The sequence below is a fragment of the Aricia agestis genome, chromosome 20, assembly GCF_905147365.1.
Source record: "Aricia agestis chromosome 20, ilAriAges1.1, whole genome shotgun sequence".
NCBI classification, from domain to species: Eukaryota; Metazoa; Arthropoda; class Insecta; order Lepidoptera; family Lycaenidae; genus Aricia; species Aricia agestis.
Window position 1 is genome coordinate 9,719,093 of NC_056425.1, and position 24,106 is coordinate 9,743,198.

Here is a 24,106-nt window from a genome sequence, read left to right on the forward strand (position 1 = left end):
AATTTGACAGATATTGAAACCTGTCCGTTTCTTTGCAGTCGAACTACTGGTCGTTATGTCTATTGTGCTATCTATTACTTAACATTATTCATTGATGATTATTACTGTTATTACCATTCATTATACCCCGCGTTCCATTTGATGTTAAAAACGATCAAAACGCTCAAAATGCCTCCTATTTTGAGCGTTTCGATCGTTTTTAACATCAAATGGAACGCGGGGCTAATAATATGACAATTTTGACATAAGCTCCATACTTTATTATATTATGTCACTCTATAATATTATCCATGGTCCACATGTACTCCATTACTAATATTATAAATGCGAAAGCATCTCTCCGGCCTCCGCAGTACTCAGCGACACTAATTATTACCTTCAATTTAATGAAGAGTTTGACAGATATAATGTATGAGGCTTATGTCAAAGTATTAAATTAATTACATTTAAGTAATTAATGATCCAGTCTCGATTGCAGCAGTCTGTCTGTCTGTTTGCCCGGGCGCGCACTAGCGAGTAGCGACCAAATCGCAGCGGCCAGCCTACCTAGCATACGCCAACGAGATAACTTACTCTACATGCTTTCTCGATGTTTGATGGTTTGTCTCTTCATCTCTATTGACCCTAGCATGACAAACATTTTTTCTCGCGTAGATCTATCATCGAAATAACACATTTTTATAGAGTTTTGTCAAGATAATGTCAAGATTTTGACATTAGTAGTTTTTAATTATCTCGAGAGTGAGATATCTCGTTGGCGTATGCTAGGCAGGCAGGTCGCGACGGCCATCGAGATAATCACCTTAGTATGAAACCGACATAGCCCATAGACCACGCGCACATGGCCGCACGGCGCGGGCGGCCAGAGGCCACGCCATACTTTCACAGTATAGCAATATGAATATTGCTATACTGTGATACTTTCGATGGCCGCTAGTGCGCGCCTGGCCTTTGTCCGTCAGTGAGGGTACTCACTGTACATAGTGTATAGGACTATCTGAAGAGTACCTACTCATTCTGCTACGACAAAAAAAAACTTGACCTACAAACTCGCTAATTATTTGTTTATAAACATCATGTTACATTTTTGGCATGACACATAAATACGATATGTACATAATAGGTCACAGCGACGCTAGGAAGTGTGACACAGAGGAATCTCCCGCACTGCCAACCCCAAATAAGTGCTAACTTTGTATCGATCTAATTGTGATACATTGGACTCTATCCAACTGGCAGGCGGGGCGCTCGTTGGTAGATCAATGACATTTTCAACCATTCATACAACATAATAACTTCTACAATGACCTATGAGAGGTCAAGGTTGTGTCCTTGGACTCTTAAATTTAGGGGTAAAAGGAGATGAACAAAGGTAAACAGTTTTAGGGCTTTTGGTAGCTTGTGAAATTAAGTGATTATATCTGTAGTAGTCAAGGTCTAGAAGTGTGACTTCAGACCACTCTCCAGTGCTTCTAAGGAAGCTTAGTCTTTAGATACTCTAATATCCTTTTAGGTAACCTTGACTTTAAATTGTCAAGTTGGACCAACTTAAGCTCCGGCTCTTAAATGATAGGTATCAGGTACTAAGGCCGGTATAAATAGCTCTCCCACGTATACGGGTTTGACGTAACGCGACCATATTACGCATAATATTATGTCTTCCATCTGTCTAGGAAATAGGAATGATGTTCTCTTAGGCCGGTATCAATAGTCAGTACTCAAGATGCATCTCGGTCTCAAGACACTGTTCAGGCTCTGTGATTGGTTGGCTGTCAAAATTTGGACCAATCACAGAGCCGAACCTATATTGACTATTGATACCGGCCTAAGAGAACATCATTCCTATTTCCTAGACAGATGGAAGACATAATATTATGCGTAATATGGTCGCGTTACGTCAAACCCGTATACGTGGGAGAGCCATGCTTCGGCACGAATGGGCCGGCTCGACCGGAGAAATACCACGTTCTCACAGAAAACCGACGTGAAACAGCGCTTGCGTTGTGTTTCGCCGAGTGAGTGAGTTAACCGGAGGCCTAATCCCCTACCCTATTCCCTTCCCTACCCTCCCCTATTACCCTATTCCCTATTAAAAGGTCGGCAACGCACCTGCAGCTCTTCTTATGCTGCGAGTGTCCATGGGCGACGGAAGTTGCTTTCCATCAAGTGACCCGTTTGCTAAAAAAAGAAAGTATGTATGTATGTGTCTTATAATTGACATAAATTAGGTCATACAAAAGTTTAAAAAAAGTTACTTTAATTCAGCATTACTAACACGGTCATCAACTCTATATTATTATTTTTAACAAAAAATTAAAACCGACTTCCAATGTAAAAACAATAATAACATAGTTTAATATTATGAACTAAAAATTATTAAATATTTTTTCCTAGGTAATAGCGCCTTACGAATTCGGCTAAAACTCAACTATAGATCACCAGAATGTTCTTCGGTGTCTATTCCCCTAAATATAATATCCAATATCGTAACATCCTCGTCGGAGTAATTTTGTTGTTACAGCTTCCTACCTGCAATAAGATACGTATAATGTAGGGTTGCCAACTTTTTTGACGTATACTTAATCAAGTTTTGAAAGAAAAAAATAAAGTATTAGGGACAAAAAAAAGTTATTTTTAAAATTTTAAGTATGTTTTAAAAGCAAACAAAAATACGTTTCAAAAACGTATTTTTGTTTGCTTTTAGCACATACTAACAATTTTTGTTACCTTTAAATGTTACAGAGCTTGTTTCACAATCAAAATTTTAATTTAAGTAAATAAATAAACAATTTGTTTTTTTATTTATTTATTGATGCTCTATTTCGTTCAACAATTGTAAATCGTAAGTACCAATAATGAGAGTAGGCATCACAGTAAAGGTTTTTTTTTATTTTTATTTATTTAAATTGATACACCAACAACTTATTGCTGCAAAATACATCATTTCTTTACAGGTATATTTATTCTAAAACAAAAGTTAATTACAGGTGTACACAGCATTTACAATTAATATAGTTTTCCGTGCATTTATCAGAATACCTATTATATGTAATAGCAAAACATTATTTTAATTGATTAATATTAAATACAAAATTACATTAATAGCATTTACAATTAATTAAATTATAGTTTGTTAAAAGTATTATTTTTACACGTCAACATAACAAAATTAAGGAAATGTCAATAGAATTTAGTTACTACTTAAAATCATTAAATAATAATGTATATTAAAATGTCCTTAAATTTAATTATAATGAAAGGATTATCACGCGCATTTAGGGGAAATGTCAAGAATTAAGAATTAAAATACAATGTGAACTAAAAATAACTTAAACCTAAACAATACACGATAAATTAAATTAATATTAATATATGTCAATTACTCATTAATCATTATATTATTATCCTTAATTAACAAATATAATTTTTTCTTGAACTTATCTAGATTATCATGGAAAATATCTATATCGTACGAAGCAAGTTTATTGTAGGAGTCTGTTAGTAGGTTTAGGGGAGAGTATTTTCCTAGGTTTGTTTTAGCAGGACTGGTAGAAAAAGTTTTTACGGGATTTCTGGGAAGGCATCTAGGTACGTATAGGTTGATAATTTCAAATAGACTCGTTGAGTCAAAGTTATTGTTAACTATTTTGTGCAAGGTGCATAGGTCAGACACCAACCTGCGACACTCAAGGGAGTAGATATTAAAATGCGTAGACGATTTTCGTAGCTTGCTCTGTAAGGGCACGTCTTATCTTTAAATGATAGATAACGTGTAAATGAACGTTGGACCCTCTCGATTCTTTGAATGTGTGTTTTGTAGTGGGGGTTCCAGACTACAGAAGCATATTCTAAAGTACTACGGGTTAGGGCATTAAATAAGTGTTACGATTAATAAAACCTAGTAACAGCCACGCTTTACTTATTATTTGGTCAAGATGCTCAATGAAAGATAATTTACTATCTAGCATGACTCCAAGATCCCTTATGACTTTAACCTCTTGTAGTTGCTGTCCTTGAATAAAGTAGCAGGTGTTTATGGGTTTTCTTTTGCGGCTAAATTTTATGTGAGTACATTTTAAGGCATTTAGGGACATTTTATTGTTGCTACACCATGCCTCGATAGAGTCGAGATCTCTTTGGAGCAAATCACGGTCCTCAGGTGATTTGATTACCCTATATATTTTTAGATCGTCCGCAAACAGAGAGCATTTACTAAAGATGATTCTGAGGGTTATATCATTTATAAATAACGAAAACAGGATTGGGCCGAGATGGGAACCCTGAGGGACACCAGAAGAGGCGACATACGGGTCTGAACGATAGCCGTTGACTATAACAACCTGAATTCTATCCATGAGGTACGACCGGAACCACGAGAGCAGGGGAAATTAGTATTTTGTGATCAACTTTATCAAATGCACTGCTAAAGTCTGTGTATACTGCGTCTACTTGGTTTTGATTGTCCAGAAACTTAGATACGTCATCGATATAATTCAGAAGATTTGTGACCGTGGAGCGACCGCGACAGAAACCATGCTGATCCTTGGATATTATGAATTTGGCGTGGTGGGTTAGTACTGGACAGATGAGGCTTTCGAATACCTTAGAGAATGTGCTCAGTATTGATATAGGTCGGTAATTGCTGACATTATTTTTTGAACCCTTTTTATATATATGAAGTATGTTTGCAGACTTCCAAGCGTCAGGAAAATACGATGTTTGTAATGACTTGTTAAATATAATTTTTAATGGTGGAGTTAAATTTTTATATGATTTTTTTTATTAAGATTGATGGTATCCCATCTGGTCCAGCACCCTTACTAGGATCAAGTGATTTAAGCGCCTAGGAAATATCAGCTTCTGTTATTTGTATCACAGAAAGGGAGCTCTGTGCCGATGTTTGCACGTCAGTCGGTTGTGAGATAGTATTAGACGAAATCGGGGAATACAAAGTGGAGAATTGCTTGGCAAAGAGGTTACAAATATCACTTCCAGATTTGGCCACAGAATTGTTAAGTACCATCTCGGAGGGTAAAGAGGATATGGAAGCGCGTTTTTCTTTCATATAGGACCAGAATTTTCAGTTTCTGATACATACTTTGAGTAACATGATTTAAGCAACGAGTCCACTCTATATTTTGATAGCTTAAGCTCAAGTCTATCTCTTGGATCTTTATGAATTTTTAGCCGTTTCCTAATTTTTTCTTTTTCTGAGATTAGCTTAATAAGATTTTTTGTAAACCAAACCGGATAGTTGTTGTTTTTAGGTCGAGTCTTTGGTATACAAGTATCGATTATGTTATTGATGATTGTATAAAATGTATTCACCATTTCGTTGACGTGTGCGCAATTCTCTAGTTCACGACGCCAGTCTATTAAACGCAGCTTGTGATTGACTTCGTTATAGTCACCCTTTCTAAAGTTGTGTGTGGCGAATAATTTCTTATTCAATAACTGATATTCAGGTTCAACAGGGAGTTCGATATCTAATGAAGGATGGTGAGGATCTAGCTTACTAAGTAACTCAGTAGAGTTACTTACCTTGATGTGAGGGAAATTAGTTAGGACAAGATCTATGCGACCATTCTGGTTAGGTTTGCAATTAAACTGTGTAAGATTGTTTAGAGACATGAAGTCAACCAGTGAAAAGCCAAGGGTGTTGTTATAGTTAATCGGAGATAAATAGTTAGTGTCATTACCGTCTGGTATCGTTATCTAATAAAGTGTTCAGAGCATTAGGAGATATAGGAGGAGGCAGGTAGAGTATACAGATCAATAAATACTTTTTCCTATCTCAACATTAATCCATAAGTCTTCGAAACCACATTCGTAGTGTTCAACACGATAAAATTCAAGATCTTTGGAAACGGCGAGCAAGACACCTCCCCCAGCCTTCGATCACGAGTCCGTCGAGTGGCGATCTCTTCTATATATATTATATTTGTTAGAAAAAAGTTCGCTGTCGAGAATTGTCTGGTCAAGCCAGGTTTCAGTTGCAGCTATTAGTTCGTAATTGCATTGTAGAGTCGCTAGTCTAATATCGCTGAGTTTTGACTTCATTCCTCGGAAATTTTGGTAGTAAATGTTGACCATGATGATGACAGATAAATAACATGTATGTCCGAGATAGGTGGCTTATAAAAAAATTGAATATTTAAATATTGTTCAAGGAGTCGTAACACTTTATATGTTTAGCAGGAGATTGATCGTCTCTTCTCACGTATATGCGACCGTTCCTTATCCAGACGTATTTAATTCCCTTTTCTTTAGCTATTTGACGAGTCCGAGCATGGAGAGCCTTGTAATATGGAGCAAGATGTTCAGAGACATATACGTATGATTTAGTAGTGCCGTAACCTAAGTGACTCGTGCTCAGTCTTTCATTGGCCTTGTTTTTGTTGAATTTTTGAACTGACGCTATTATTGTGTCTCGAACCTTAGTATTTATAAGTATAAGTATAAGAAGTAATAATATATTTAAAACTGGTACTCAGTAGACGTAAAATAATGAATATTGCGTAATTACCATTCGTGATGCTAATAAGTTTGTATATCGTCTCCTGTTGCCAACAATGAGGGTGAAAGGTCACGTTGTATTTAACATGCATTCTGTCCAGTATAATTTTGTACGTTTCATTCATACAGAAAGTTTCTGGAAACGTTTCTGAAAGTGTAATTCACCAATTACATAAATTTTGTTAAGCTACAGTGTGGTTTCATGAGTGTCACTTCCTGAAAGTTTCTCATAAATTATTTAGCTATTAACCTACCAATATACAAAAAATCTGTTGATTAGGGTTCCGTTTTAGGGTTCTGTAAGTAATTAACGAAACTTGGCTGACTACGGAGCCCTAAAACAGAACCCTAACCAGCTGATTTTTTTTGTATATTGCATTGATAGGTTATTAGTTACCCATATTATATAATTTAAGAGTAACATTGTCCTACAAATAGAACAATCCACATTTTAGGACCATCAAAGCAAAGCATGAAATCCTTTCTATCTCTGTTAGCTACCACTTTCGAGATCAAAATGAAGCTACTCACCAAAAATTAGCTTGATAATAATCAAAAAAATTTTGTTGTAGGGCTCCCGTACTACTTGGTTTATATTCTTAAAAACTCCGTACGCAAGTGAATTCGTGAAAATACAATCCAATTTATATAAATATTCAAGATTGTCACATATAATACCACAAGAGCCAGATAATTTTGAAGCTCGTGTGGTATTCGGGGGATTATTTTTCCGTCCCAAATGTCGGCCAATAGAATTAGAATTTGTTTTTTATATATAGCAACTACCAGAGAAAATTTTCAAAAAATTATCAGTATAATACCATGTAGGTTGTACCACGTGACGTCGAATGGTGCAATTCTATTGGTCGATATTTGAGTCGGAAAAATAATCTCGTATACGAATGTACGAACTACGAACGTAATAAGTAGAGTCGAATTTAAATACACCGCCGCGGCATCGGCAGAGTTAATTTGCATCTTGCGAGTTGCGACAGCGCCGTAACGTGCCGTGATCGCCTGTTGCATTTCTGTATTTCGTCTTCAACAGTGGACAGCAACAAAACCCCTCCTTTTACTATGACAAAACTCTGATATTCATAGTTTCTTGGATATATAAACAGTTATATAGTTTTCCACTCTATTGCAGGTTATCGTCTCGTGAGGTCATGGAGTTATCGGTAGACCTTGCAGCAGATTTCTATCTTTGTTTACATCCGGTATCCCATTAATAAATAATCTTGTGTCAATAATTCAGTTAATTAAGTTCTGAAGCAAAACAAATTATCTTCTTACTTACTAATAACAGAGTAGACAGAATGATAGAGTATGCCGACTTAGAACTGATGTTGAATTTTTTAAATTTGACGTATTAAGACGAAAATCGTCGCTAGGGTTGTTAAATTCAACCTACGAATTTAAAACTATGACATATTCGCTGGACGTGTTCCTCTTTGGTCGTATTGTTGTTTGTGTTTTGGCACATGCGATTAAAATTGTCAGAATCCTATTTTGAAATCTTTATTTTAAATATTTAAAAATAAATTATATCAGCCAGCGCGAGGCACATTCCGTTCATAATCCTAGTGAAACCCGACGAATTTGACAGATATTGAAACCTGTCCGTCTCATAGCAGTCGAACTACTGGTCGTTATGTCTATTGTGCTAATAATTAAATTTTATTGTTACGTGCTAGGGTTCGAAGGATTTGGAGAGAAAGACCTGCTGACTCTCTTGAAGACTTTATTCACTAAGTCTAGGTCACACAAGCACACACTAGGTCACAACACTTAGCACTAAGTCCAAACACTAATCACTAGGTCCAATCACTAAGCACTATCACTGTCCTAGGTCGTAGCCAAGTCGCAGGTTTCACTGGCTCACTCACTGGTTCACTCACTTGTTGTCACTCTGAAGTCGCTTTGATGATCGCTCGAACCGAACTGAATCGCCGGGCCGTCTACCTGCGGCTTTTTATATGGCGAGACGAATTCCAGAAAGTTTCCGATTCACGTAAACAAGTAAACAAGTATGGGAACCTTCTAGGAGGCTCGAGCATGTACCACCTGGCGCCATCTAATTTCGAGTAAGTAGGGGATTTATGTGTAGTGTGTCCCCTGATCAGTTTCGCTGGTTTGCCGCTAGATAGCACCACATGTCCGTATACCGTGTACCGTAACAATATTTAGGTACGGTTACAGATGGGTAATGGAAAAATTTCCGAAAGAAAAGAAAAGAAAAAAGAAAAATTTCCATTATATTTTTCCAATTTTTCAAATATTTTTCCAAGTTGAAATGTCAACCAAGATTAGAAAATAAAACAAGATAACTGCGGGATAACATTTTAAGACTTTTATTTATTATTTTTCTTGGAAACTTCTATGATTTGTTTCATAAGCCGGTACTTAGACGATCAATTATATTGTGCAATATTACGCTTCAATTTTATTAAACAGTTTATTTGACAATTATTAGATTGAAGGTGATCCCTTCAATATCAACCCTAGACGTTCAATAATATTACGCAATACGTGATAAGGCGCAATAAAATTGCTCGTCTAGACCGCTAAGATTATAGCGTTCATCACCGGTTTAGCTAAAGTCGCGTAAGATTTTTTCTGATTTTAATAATTATAGAAAGTTTTTTTTTGCGCTAGTGTTAGAAAAGGTCATAAACTAACCCTGAAGTGTCGATTTTATAATTTATTTTTATGCTTGAAAATAAGCCCCGAATTGTTTCATTTTCTAAAATTAGATACTACATTATATTTCCGAGAATTCGATCTGAGCAAAAACACGATATCTTAAAATTTTCTCGATAGAAAAAAATCACAAAGATGCATCTAATTTTCACGAATTTTTCATTTATTGCCATAACCGTGCATTGAACTAAGTTAATATTTTAACACATTGTATAAAATTCTATCATTGAGAGATCGACCGAGCGGATTTTTAAAATCCATACTTCCATACTAATATTATAAATGCGAAAGTGTGTCTGTCTGTCTGTCTGTCTGTCTGTTACCTCTTCACGCTCAAACCTCTGAACCGATTTTGCTGAAATTCGGCATGGAGATACTTTGAGTCCCGAGAAAGGACATAGGATAGTTTTTGTCTCTGAAAAATGTATGGTTCCAGCGCGATAAACGAGTTTTGGCGCAACGGAGTTGCGCCAAAATCATCTAGTGCTGTATATTTAACGAGTTATTGAGAAAAACTAATTTGGCGATGAATCCGCGTCGTTCTTTTTCACCGTGTGAAAAAGTCCGTCACGCGTGAGTGTGAAGAGAGAAGGACGATGTTTGATTTTTGGGGTTAGTCGCCCTCTTAAATTCAAAAACTCTACCAAATCCGACGGGTGCGTTAGCCGCCATATAGGTTTGAAGGTGCCTATTTTTGACCACATCTTCATTATTTTTCATTTTTTTTACGAAAATGATAAGAATGTTGCTAATTTAATTCTCTACAACTTTGATTCAAATTCAAAAATATGTTTGTTTTGTATTGACGCTCCCGCTTCGCAGTCGCGTGGTCGCGTAGGTTTGGCCTAAGCCTTATAAATCTGAGTGGTGCCTTCTTCATTATATAACTCTGGAAGTTCGAAATTTTTTTCGCGAGAATGAGCTTCAATTTTTACAGATAACAGAAACTTTCAGTATTGCGATATCCGCACATTCTACTACAATAATTATTGTCCTTGCATAATTTACAAGAAATCATTTTAGGGTTCCGTAAATAATTGGCCAATACGAGTCAGACTCGCGCACGGAGGGTTCCGTACCGTTTATGAACAAAATTAGGCAAAAAAATGTATTTTTATATGGGATATTAACGTAATTAAATATTTAATTTAATATAATCCGGCCGGCTCGACCGGAGAAAAACCACGTTCTCACAGAAAAACCGGCGTGAAATAGCGCTTGCGCTGTGTTTCACCGAGTGAGTGAGTTTACCGGAGGCCCAATCCCCTACCCTATTTCCCTTCCCTTCCCATCCCTACCCTCCCCTATTACCCTATTGCCTCTTAAAAGGTCGGCAACGCACCTGCAGCTCTTCTGATGCGGTCTAATCCATGATCAGAAATATCCAGTTTTATTCAGTCGCTTGGGTCCCGGACTCCTGGTACATTTACCATAGGCGTAGAAAGAATCATAAGATCGTAGGTTTAATAATCTATCAATTATCATCTACAACTTTGTTTCTTCAATTATTTGCACTAAATTTGATTTAATTATTGAGATACAGGCGAAATTATACTTTGACTTGTTTTTTGCAGTTATTTCCGTAACTACTGATCTTACAATGAAAATTATAAGGACTAAAGTTGTAGAATATCAAATTTGTGATAGCTTTGGTCCTTACCATTGTCGTTAAAAATAAAAAATAAAGGAGATATGGCTAAAAAAAGATATTGTTTTTTAAACAATACCTAAAGTCATTCAAGCCTTTGAATTTCAAGTTAATATGAACCATATTTGATATTCCATTTCATTTTTACTATTAACTATTTCATTTAAGCTAATAATTTCAATAAAAAAATATTTTTCCATTATTTTTCCAATTTTTCAATTTTTCAGAAAAATAAATGGAAAAATTTCCGAGCTTTGAAATTTTTCGGAAAATTACCCATCACTATACGGTGTATACGCATATTTACTATTCAAGCTGTCTTGTCTCTGCCAAAGAGAATGAAATTGTATGGAATTGACAACGAGGTAAAAAATCTAGTTTTTGTCATTAATAAAATCCATTAGATTAATAATTAAATAGAACTAGATTACTTATATTTTTTCGATTAGGCACTGCAAAGATAATTTAAAGATAGGTATACGTTTGCGAATCATTTGATAACTATGTGCCAAAGTCCAAGTCAATCTCTCAGGACTTCGCTAAATGAGAGATTGACTTGGACTTCTGTTACATACAGAATGTAAATAATAATCGGCCAAGTGCGAGTCGGACTCGCGCACGAAGGGTTCCGTACCGTTATAGAGGAAAAATAGGCCAAAAATAGTGTAGCCCCCCTTAAAATTTTATTTTATTTTAATAATATATTTAAACATTAAAGTACACATAACACATAATATAATAAAGGACATTATAAAAAATTCAAGTACTTAACCACCTACCTGTTGCCATTATTGATATAAGTAATGCAAAAAAGGCCAAAAAAAATCAGGTTTGTTTATGGACTTGGGAGCGCCCTTTAGATATTTATTTTATTTTATTTTCAGTATTTGTTGCTATAGCGGCAACAGATATACACAATCTGTTAAAATTTCAGAAGTCTAGCTATAGCAGTTCTTGGTTACAGCCTGGAGACAGACGGACAGACATCGAAGTCTTAGTAATAGGATTCCATTTTAACCCTTCGGGTACGGAACCCCTAAAACAAGGACGTGATAATACTTTAGGGTGTCTAAATTTACTTTAGTCCACTGTGAAAGAACTTCCTCATCAGAATTAATAAAAACCATACGAAATTAACAAAAACTCTTCAGCGCTGGTACATTTACAGTGAGGGAGTGACAGTGCCGAATTTATATTTTTTATGAGTGCAGGCCAGCGTCACAGTATAGCAATATGCTAATATTGCTATACTGTGCCAGCGTTGTCAGATTTTTTTTGTGCCAAGTCGGGACTTTGGAACTTTTTGAGTGAAAAAGCGGGATTCTTCAGTCAAAAGCAAGCAAGGACAAAGTAAAAAAGGTATAAAATCAAAACTTTTTTTAATCTTTATCTTTTAATAACGTTCACGTGACAATAGATAGTTAAAGTAGCCAAAAGAAATCCACCCCTATACCTCCCACACTTTTATCTTCATTCCCGAGGTCCCGAAAAGCGGGACCGAGCCTGTCCCGCGCGGGACATTTAATTTTGATGAAAAAATCGAGTCGTCCCGCCAAAATCGGGACGTCTGGCAACGCTGGTGCAGGCCACTTTATTTCCGCCGCCCCATGTACGAAATCTGCCGACGCTCTAGGACGCTGCCCATGCCGCCCCTAGACCACGGCCTATATGCCCTATTTATAAATGGGAACAAATATAATGACCACCAAAAAATGCACTGATACCCTAAACTTGTTTACCAAAAAAAGTTATTTAACACCAAAAAAATAAAGTCTAAAATTGCAATACTACCAGCTATTTTAGACATGACAACACTTCAAATTGTAATCGAACACCAAATATAGTAAATGATCACTAAATATAGTAAATGATCACCAAATATAGTAAATGATCACCAAATCCTTGTAAGCAAATCAATACGATATTTCTGCCCAAATAAATCACTACGATTGACAAAACATGTAAGCATATTATTAACAAAATAGTCGGCCAAGTGTGAGTCGGACATGGAGGGTTCCGTACCGTTATAGAACAAAATTAGACCTAAAATTGTGTTTTTGTATGGGAGCCCCTTTTAAATATTTTTTTATTATTATTATTACTTACCTAATTATTGAAGTTAACATAATATAATCAAGGCCTTTGCGAAAATATCAACGTGCCTACCGGTTGCCATTATTGATATCAGCAAAAAAGGCCCAAAAATAACGTTTGTTATATGGGAGCCCCCCTTAAATAATTATTTTATTTTGTTTTAGTACCTACTGGTTGTTATAGCGGCAACAGATATACAAAATCTGTGAAATTTTTAGAAGTCTAGCTGGAGCGGTTCTTGAGATACAGCCTAGGCCCTAGAGAAAGACAGACGGACGGACAGACGGACAGACTCAGTAATAGAGTCCCGTTTTTAGAGTTCCGTACCCAAAGAGTACAAACGGGACTCTTTTACTAAGACTTCGATGTCTGTCTGTCCGGCTATCTGTCTTCTTCTCTTTAATAGGATATTTGCTAAATAAACATATATTTGGTTAAAATTTTACATTAAAATGCTAACATATAATGTTGGTGATCGTTTACTACTTTTGGTTTAAGTAATAATGATTTATTTGGAGTCATTTTGCATAAATAGGATAGCGAGATAATAAATCTTTGGTGATCATTTTACATTAAAATGCTAGTATAATGTTGGTGATCATTTACCAATTTTGGTAATCATTTTACTTTAAAATGCTAGTATAATGTTGGTGATCATTTACTAATTTTGGTGATCATTTACTTAATTTGGTGAACATTTACTATTTTTGGCTTTAAGATGTTAAATCTTTGGTTATCATTTTACATTAAAATGGTGGTATGTACTTTGGTGATCGTTTACTATTTTTGTCTGTGAAATGTTACTATTTCTAGTGATCAGTTAATTATAAGCCTTTATAAATTCGTGGACCGTGGTTAGGGAGTGTAACCTCAAAGTATTATCACTTTGTTTTGGACACCCTGTATATATTATGTGAATTATTTAGGTAGTCCTGAAAAAAATCTCTAAAAAGGGGGTCTGAACTGAATGTGTAGATACTTCTTCAAGGTTGCTTAGCTATATTTATAATGTAACCTATAACCTATTGATTATTGGGTATTAAAATAAATTTAATTAACATAAATCTTTTTTAATTTAAATCTTAACTAAACTATATGTCTACAAGAAGGAAAATATATTGGTGATCTGCAGGACAGGCTAAGCCTAGTGCAGGCGCCAAAGTTATACAATACGTGTAAAGTCTGTTATTTATTGTCTTCGTAAGTTCATATACAACGTATTGTACTCCTACGTCATATTATAACTACACATTGTAACAGATGCTAAAAGTTTTAAATAAAGATTATTGTTATTATTATTATAAATACTAGAGATCGCCCAATGGTCGAAATTCGACCTTACATGCAACGACATTAGGACTGCTACCTATATTTTGCAAAAAAAAATGACTTCGTCATAGTTTTTTTTCAATTCTTGTCTCTGGGACTCAGCTGATCTCAGACTGGCCGTTTAAGAGGATACAACAGGGGCTAGAGAAATGAAAAAAAAGTACGTGTAATATCTATAGCTGTCTCCCTTACCTCAAGCCTATACCGCAGAACGCGATAGACAACTGCAGAAAATCCAGAAAATCAACGATTCGTTGTCCCCTGATTCCTTCTCCAAAACTTAACCGATTTAAGTACTTTTTTCATTAAAGATTTAAAAAAGGCTTGAGCTGTGTTCCTATGTTTTCCTTTTTTTGTATAATCTAGCCAAATCTGTTTTCTGGACTTTTGAACACAGTGGAAAATCTGGCCATTTTTTTGGGTTTTTGAACGTTCATATCTTATTTAATAATTAAATTATGAAAAAAAAGAAAACATAGGAACATTGTATTAGTGGCCGTAGATATTCAGGAAAAAAATTATAACTCTACTAGCATTATCCAGGGAGGAAACAGGGGACAGCGTTTGTTTGGAAAAAAGGGCAGTGTGGAATCCTCTTAAGCATTGTCTAATAGTATCTAAAATTAAATTAAAAAAAAAACAATAATCCATTTTCAATTTGTCAACTTCTTGTCAACAGACTTCAACCAGAAATAAAAGAGTATAATTCGTATGTATAGGCTTGTCAATCAAAAATCTGTCATTTTTCCTAGTAGTAGTGTCGTAGTGTGTGTAACGTTTTATTTGTTAAAAATATATATGATAAAAGCATAATTTTAAATATTATTAGCATCCATGCACTCCTTCACCATATAAACTATAACTGTGCGAAATTTCATGCACCTACGTTTCCCCATTTTTCGTAAAAAGGGTTACAAAGTTTTTCTCTCACGTATTAATATATAAATTATATTGCACAGTTTGCAAATCCGTATAAGGGTCAATTTAGACCGCAACGCGACGGTAGATTGCATTTCTAAAGTATTGTATAGACAGTCCAAGTATTCAAATCCACTCTAGACATTTGAAAATTTGAAGAATGGATCTATAATAACTATAGTCTATACCAGGGGTCACCAATTAGTTTCGCTTGGGGTCCATTTTAAGACATGAAATATGGCCTTCGCGGTCCACACATTTTATAAAAAAATTATAATTATAAAACAAAAGTTATTAGGTACGGAAAGTACAAAGGTATTTATTTACTAAGCAATAAGAAAAGTGTAAATTTTTGTCACAAAGATCGGGTTTGATAATCAATTATTATCTATCTGAAGCTTGGAGAAAAATTAAATTCTGGAGATGTTCATCAGTAAGTCGAGACCGAAATTTATTTTTAACGAAGTTCATCTACGAAAATGCTCGGTCCGCCCACAATGTGTCAGCGGTCCGGATGCGGACCGCGGTCCGCCATTTGGTGACCCCTGGTCTATACTATCGTTTAAATAGTACCAGTGTAGATAATATTTTCGTAGATAAATATTAAACTAAGGAGTGAGCACACTGAGACGGGCCGTGCCGGGGCTCAGCGTGCCGGGGCTCATCGCAAAAATCCGCCTCCATACAATTTGTATGGAAGCGGAAATCCGCTGCGCCTCGACACAGTGTGCGATACGCGCATCCGCTTCCATACAAATTGTATGGAGGCGGATTTTTGCGACGAGCCCCGACACGCTGAGCCCCGGCACGGCCCGTCTCAGTGTGCAGTTAAAACTTAAGAGGATTCCACACCGCCCTTTTTTCCATACAAACATATTTCTGGTTGAAGTCTGTTGACAAGAAGTTGACAAATTGAAAATGGATTATTGTTTTTTTTTTAATTTAATTTTAGATACTATTAGACAATGCTTAAGAGGATTCCACACTGCCCTTTTTTCCAAACAAACGCTGTCCCCTGTTTCCTCCCTGGATAATGCTAGTAGAGTTATAATTTTTTTCCTGAATATCTACGGCCACTAATACAATGTCCCTATGTTTTCTTTTTTTTCATAATTTAATTATTAAATAAGATATGAACGTTCAAAAACCCAAAAAATGGCCAGATTTTCCACTGTGTTCAAACGTCCAGAAAACAGATTTGGCTAGATTATACAAAAAAAGCAAAACATAGGAACACAGCTCAAGCCTTTTTTTAATCTTTAATGAAAAAAGTACTTAAATCGGTTAAGTTTTGGAGAAGGAATCAGGGGACAACGAATCGTTGATTTTCTGGATTTTCTGCAGTTGTCTCTATCGCGTTCTGCGGTATAGGCTTGAGGTAAGGGAGACAGCTATAGATATTACACGTACTTTTTTTTCATTTCTCTAGCCCCTGTTGTATCCTCTTAAAACTCAGTTGCGCTTAAATTAGCTTATCGCGCGGGATCCGTACATTTTACCAGAATAAAAGTATCCTATATAATATAATGGACTCAAAGTATCTTCACAGCAAATAGCAAATCGGTTCAGCGGTTTTTGAATCGTGTGTGAAGACAGACAGTCAGACTTTCGCATGAATAATATTAGTATGGATAGGCTAGTGTATCTAGACACCACATCATCAAATATATTATAATATTTACTATAAATTACATCCTTTGTTGAGTCCAAGGAAATCCGCTGCGCCTCGACACAGTGTGCGATACGCGCATCCGCTTCCATACAAATTGTATGGAGGCGGATTTTTGCGACGAGCCCCGACACGCTGAGCCCCAGCACGGCCCGTCTCAGTGTGCAGTTAAAACTTAAAACTCAGTTGCGCTTAAATTAGCTTATCGCGCGGGATCCGTGCATATAATAAATCAGATGCTTTATGATAACTTGTATCAAATCCAGGAGTTCCCAACCAGTGGGATTCTCGGGGGGGGGGGGGGGGGGGGAGAGATGCCAAGGGGGCACATGTTAATTTGTATTAAATTAACATACTTACTGTATCACACATGTCCTAAAATTGTTATCATATTCTAAATTTGATTCTTATCAAATGTTCAACGTAACTTCACACCCATGAAGGAGTAAGTACATATTATCTAATCTTTATTTTATCTATGTTTTATTTGGTAAGTAATGTTCAGTTAAAACTGTGTTATAAGACACCGTAAGCGCTATTTGAATTTGTGGATTTTCGCGAAATTTATGTTTTTTAATTTTTTATGTCCCTTTTTTTTATTTATTTATTAAATAAGGGGGCAAACGAGCAAACGGGTCAGCTGATGGTAAGCAACTACCGTCGCCAATGGACACTCGCAACATCAGAAGAGCTGCAAATGCGTTGCCGGCCTTTTAAGAGGGAATACGCTCTTTTCTTGAAGGTTTGCAGGTCGTATAGGTCCGGAAATACTGCTGGTGACAGTTCGTTCCAAAGTTTTACAGTGCGCGGCAGAAAGTTCCGCGAAAAACGCACTGTAGATGACTGCCACTCATCAAGGTGATGAGGATGGTATGTTTTTCGCGTGGGACGATGGCGAAAAGTGCAGGTGGTATGATTCCGAACAATTCCACAGAGCACTCCCCGTGATACAACCGATAGAGGATGCAGAGTGAAGCTACACCCTTATCCCTAGACGCTTTAAAATTTCTCTGTATACCTACCATTTATTAGAGGACGCAATTTTATTTTTGGGTCAATAGAAGCATAACTTCAATTTTGTGGGGTCGCCACTCTTGTCCCCGGCCGCCATCTTGGAAAAAGGGGTGACAACACTATTTTTGCGATACCTCGGAAATTAGAGACCCCACAAACTAGAGGTTATGCTTCTATTGACCTATTGACCCCCCCCCCCCCCCCCCCACATATTGTCCCAAAAATATAATTGCGTCCTCTAAAAAATGCAAAGCTCATGTAGCATTTCTATGGATTAACGTGTTTCTTTTTCTTCTTCTTGTTAATAATTTCAAGCATCAGCGTTTTTCATGGTTCAAGTTCCTTTAGACTTTTCTACAATCTTTTTACAGATTTAAAATCAGATGATATTTGGTTAAAACGAAAGCAACTTTTAAGGAAATAATGATTTTGTCTTGCTGGTTTACTGTGTAGGCATGTTTCGATGTATTATTCTTGTAAATTTTTTGAACGTTGAATTAATACGGTCAATGATTTTATAAAGGTGAACAACCATTTAATAAACATACCTACTTGTATTTATATTTTAAGTTTATAATTAAGTAGGTAAGCTGCCAATTGCCATATACTTACATCGACTTTTAAGTTCTGAATGTATTGTAGTGTTAAGTGTTAACCCATCAATCCCCAATCGGCACCCGGCTGCCGCATAACTATTGAAAATCTATGCGGTTCCCACGATCTCACTTCTCATAATTCGGTCTTTTGAAATTTCACCATAGATTTTATCCACATATTACTATGCTGGTATGTAGTGTAAGTACCTATAATTTTAAGTACCCTGTGTATGCATTAAGTAGAATTTTCAATTACAATCCATTATAATTCTAGTTTCCAAAGCTAAAATGCCACGGACAAACATCTGTGACCTTACCCCTCCACGGAGGAGGGTAAAAATTTATGTAATTTAATAATATTGTAGGTTATCACTTTAAACTTTATCTCAAGATTAGACATTAATACACCTTGAAGGTTATTTTTCAGAAATTTACAATTTCCTCAGCGAATTGTGGATTTTCTGTTTCGCCTTTGAATAAAATCGTAAAAATTCAAATTTACGTTGTAGGTTTTCGCATAAAGAACATTCAGACTGGAAGAAACGAAACATATGGTAGAATAAATTTAAAATTAATTAAGTATGCAAGAAGTCTTTTGTAGATTATTAGTAATTACTTACTTGTAAGATTCGTAGAAATGTTAAGTAGGTAAGTAGAAATACTTTGCAAGACTCATTTCGATTGATATGTCTGGTAAAAATTCATAGAGCTCTAGGAAAATTCAGGTAGTACCTAAATATTGCCTAGGTATCCACCTACTCGTAACTCCAAACTCTAAATCAAGACTTGTGCCAAAGCCCAAACGCCAAATTTATCCAGTTCTATTCAGCTGTTTTTGGCGTGAGATAAACATTCCATCCAACCAGGGGTGTAGCTACCGCCGTATCAGCCGTATCAATATTAATAAAAACTTGCCAATTTTTTTTAATTTCAGAAATGAGAAAAGTAAAAAAACAATTTCTTTTTTCCCGAGTAAAGCGTGCATTCAAATTTTAAAAACTTCTATGGGACAGGTCAAACGCCTGTCAGACCTGTCACTAACTACTAACTAGAGGCAAAAACTTTAGAAAAACTAAAGTCATCATCAGCTATGAATGATTTAATTACTTAATAAGTTTGCCGAAAAAAAGGCAAGAAGAGATAATATTTTATTTGAATTGTTTTTAAAAATGTGACAGATAAGTACCTAGATAATTATGATGAATAAATATTTTTTTTATTTTATGCAAACATTTTTTCTTTTTTGATAAATCTTTACCCTTCCTAAGGGTAAAGATTCAAACAATTTTTTATACGGGGCCCCGCCAAAGTACGCCTCTGCATCCAACACACAAGTAGGTATCCATATTCCATGTTACATGTACACAAACTAACATGCATAGAGAATAGTATGGAGGGTCAGTGTCGCACTCGCACAGCGCACTAAATGCTAGTTATGGTCTACTGAAAAACCATTGTTTGGTAATGAACAAATACTTAACGGATTTTAGTTTCTTTTCGGAGCTTTGTAATCTTCAGCTAGTAATATTGATCATCGTACTTATAAACACAAATAAACAAAATCTATCAGGTACCTAAGACCTCACCCTTTAATTTGGACCTATTGCTTTGACCTATTCAGTGTCCAGTGGCACTCTGGCACAGCTGGCCGAATCTTATGGAACGCTAAATAAAATATGACGCGTAATAAAATACGCTAATAAAATAAAATAAAGCGCGTCGCTTCTGTCAGCACCCAGCAACCATAATATTTATGAGTAAGTGTTCTGTGATAATATGTACATATGTAGTTGTATCTCCCGGTTACGATGTTAGATGAACTTACCGAGTATCTGCAGGAAGCTATCCTCCAGCCTCATCGTGGAGGATAGCAAGTAGTCCGTTCCCTCCAGCTCGCTGGGCGATATCAGATCACTCCTCATTGTCACAACACACTATAACATTATCACAGACCGAAAGTCTAATTAATCGTCTAAGATTATTGCCAAAAACTGGTTATTTCACGTAAATACTCAGTAAGTGTGGTTTATAACGTTAAATTAAATTAGATAACCGATGTTTTGTAATGCGCGCGCGTCTGCGGTCGGCCACGCTACAACTCCGCGCTCAGCTGATTTGCCCACTGTGCACTGCCAGTCTGCCACTATAAATAATTTGGAATCGTGTGAATGCTGGCAGAGGATGGTTCAGCGCAACATCTGGTGATGGATGCCTTTGCCGGTATACTTTGGGTGCAGGTATGCAGGCAGTTGTGCTTATCTATTTTTGCAGTGTACAATATTTATGAAATTGTAAATAAGTCTCTACACACTATAAAGCATATACAGGTGTTACAAAAATAAGTAGCAGCGTTGAAAAACCAACATTTTGGTCTTTCAGCGCTGCTACTTACACAGTGAACTCTTTACTTACAAGGAACACGTACACAGTTACACACTCTAAACTCTAAAGCATTATCACTCATTTTTGTTACACACTGGATTTCAGGGCAGGAGCACCCAACTTGGAAACTTTCCCTGTTTTTTGTCTCCTTGGAAACATAAAAATTGTTTTTATAACATCAACAATGTTTTTTATATGGGTTTTTCTACTAATACTTATACATAACTAGATGTCCCGCGCGGCTTCGCCCGCGTAAATTAGAAATTTTACAGAATCCGTATGTACATTTTCCCATAAAAAATATTTCCCCTTTTTTTCCCACATTTTCCTGAGTTTCTTCTGTCGTATTAGTCTTAGAGTAATAATATAATATAACCTTCTCGATAAATGATGAGTCTTACTCGATAAATGATCTATCTAACACTGAGATAAGTTTTTAAATCGGACCTGTAGTTTCTGAGATTGACGCGTTCAAGCAAACATACTCTTCAGGTTTATATATTACATTAGGTAGATATAGATTTTTTTTAATTATCGCTTGACAAACTCGAGTCTCGATCTAAAAGACTATGAAATGGTATAATATGGTAGTGATGATGATGATGATGATGATGAAGAATGTAATTTGCATAGTAGTATATGCTTTCTGTTCTTAAAACAACGCCGAAACTCCCAAACTTGTATCTATAAAGAATCAGGAATTCTCTCAGCACCTTCCGAACCACGGTATACCAGGTATATCTCGGTGCAAAATCTTACTTGTTGGTAGCATATGCTTAGAATACTTCTCACGAAACCGAAGTCACCATATGTTTCCCTATAAGTTTTGAGGAGTTCCCTCGATTACTTATGGATCCTTCATCCGATCACCACTTTTCTGAATATAATACCAAATTGGGATGATACCCTATATACCAAAAGAAAAAATTTGAAAATCGGTTAACAAACGGCGGAGTAATCGTTGAATATAAGAAAACGAACATAACACCTCCCCCATTTTGAAAGTCGGTTAAAATTGTAGCCTATGTGTTATTTATTTAATATTTTAATCAGCACATGAATTGAATAACAAAATTTTTTTCAAATTACTTAATCGTAGCACCATCTGTCAGGACAAACTAAAATTGAAATAGAATAATATTGAATGCGATGATAGCGCCGTCCGCCGGATCTAATGTAAAAAATTCCAAAATCAACAACTCCTTATAAATAAGAAATTAATTGAAAAAACATTTTCCAGTAGACCAAACTGTAAATCTAAACCATTCTCGAATCTCCACGAACACACACAAAAAATTTCATCAAAATTGGTCCAGTCGTTTAGGAGGAGTTCAGTCACATACACACGCACACAAGAAATATATATATTAAGATAACAGTGTCGATAACACAGTGAGGCAAATAGCCCATTAATATATTTCTACCCCCCTAGGAAAACGCGCCCCGATGGTTGGTAGCCCCCGCTGTAGAGCTGAAAACAAAACGAATGTAAAATTATAGTTTTACTGAAAAACACATTTAAATACTTAACCCATTAAGAGGATGCACCAGGGGCTAGAGAAATGAAAAAAAAGTACGTGTAATATCTATAGCTATCTCCCTTACCTCAAGCCTATACCGCAGAACGCGATAGAGACAATTGCAGAAAATCCAGAAAATCAACGATTCGTTGTCCCCTGATTCCTTCTCCAAAACTTAACCGATCTAAGTACTTTTTTCATTAAAGTTTAAAAAAAGGCTTGAGCTGTGTTCCTATGTTTTGCTTTTTTTGTATATTCTAGCCAAATCTGTTTTCTGGACGTTTGAACACAGCGGAAAATCTGGCCATTTTTTTGGGTTTTTGAACGTTCATATCTAATTTAATAATTAAATTATGAAAAAAAAGAAAACATAGGGACATTGTATTAGTGACCGTAGATATTCAGGAAAAAAAATTATAACTCTACTAGCATTATCCAGGGAGGAAACAGGGGACACCGTTTGTATGGAAAAAAGGGCGGTGTGGACTCCTCTTAAGCCCCATAACAAGCGCCGGTGATCGCGACAACAATAGAATACAATAGCATTTCCATTTTCCAAGAATCTCCGATCAAAGGATATAAGTAAAAAATTAAATTGGGTAGATAAGGAAGAAAACTAGTTGATTAAAAGATTTATAATTTTGTGTAGGCTTATTCCATTTCGTATTATAACGAATGTCTAATGTTCATGGTCATTGACGTCTTCTTAGATCAGCCTTTACCAAAGTGGGCGATAACGCCCCCTTGTGGTCGCTGAAGGTCTGATGGTGTTGGACCCAGAAAAAGATGGGGGCGTTGTGTAGAGGCTTAAGGGGTGATTTATTTCATCAGGATGCATTTTAAATTGAAACAATGGGGGCGCTAAAATATAAAGTGGGCGGTAGACAAAATAAGTTTTGAAACCACTGTCTTAAGATTGTTCTACTTGTCTACTTTCATATAAATTACTTGTATATTGTATATGTGTATTAGGTAGTAAGCTATATAAGTAGACTATATTTTATAGTCCTTTAGTATAAAATAGAGTTCCTCGTCCAAATATACTTACCTACACGTTACGCTGCTTAGACTATGCCACACCCATCCCATTTTTTTAGAATTTGACCGCAATCAGTGAAAAACAAATATTAATAATATTATCATCGTGAAAACGTGGCGCTATTTATAATCTGTGTCAGACAGCGTTGACGAAATAGTTTTCCATATATTTTAAAACCCCTTTCTTAGATCATCATGAATAATTATTATTATTGAATATTATCTCAGCTAGTGTTTTAAAAGTCCTATTCCTAGTCTATTGGTTAAGACAGACAGGGGTTCCCAATCTTTTTCAGCCTACGGCGCAGTTAAACGTCTAAATATTTTGTCACGACCGACGCCGCGCCGTACTCTACCTAGCTATTAGAAAAAGATACATAAAAACATCTTTATTGATGGGTGGGTTGTACCAACTTACTTTAACTATAACTGTAACTTTAACTATAACTTTAACTACAACGCAAAATGTCAAATCTTTGGTTAAAGTCAATAATGAACGCCATATTTAACCACGTGAACAATTGAAAGGGGGGGGCGGTCTTGGCATATACTGCGCGTGATCACCAGGGGGCGGGAAGGGTCAAAAAATCTTAAAAAGTAGGTGACATAGCATGGGTATGCTTCCTTAAAATCACTGACGATATTCGACTGGCAATGGACAATCAAAACTTAACTATCCCCA

At 36.0% G+C, this 24,106-nt stretch overlaps 1 protein-coding gene across 1 annotated transcript in view; it reads right to left on the reverse strand.

Moving 5' to 3' along the window:
- LOC121737007 (transcription factor HNF-4 homolog) overlaps positions 1 to 20,460 on the reverse strand; it is a 74,235-nt gene extending 53,775 nt beyond the window's left edge. Inside the window, exon 1 of the mRNA XM_042128514.1 lies at positions 20,310 to 20,460. Within this exon, the coding sequence (XP_041984448.1) occupies positions 20,310 to 20,406 (97 nt within the window). The 5' untranslated portion in view covers positions 20,407 to 20,460. The remainder of the gene's footprint in view (positions 1 to 20,309) is intronic.
- Between the last annotated feature and the right edge of the window lie 3,646 nt (positions 20,461 to 24,106).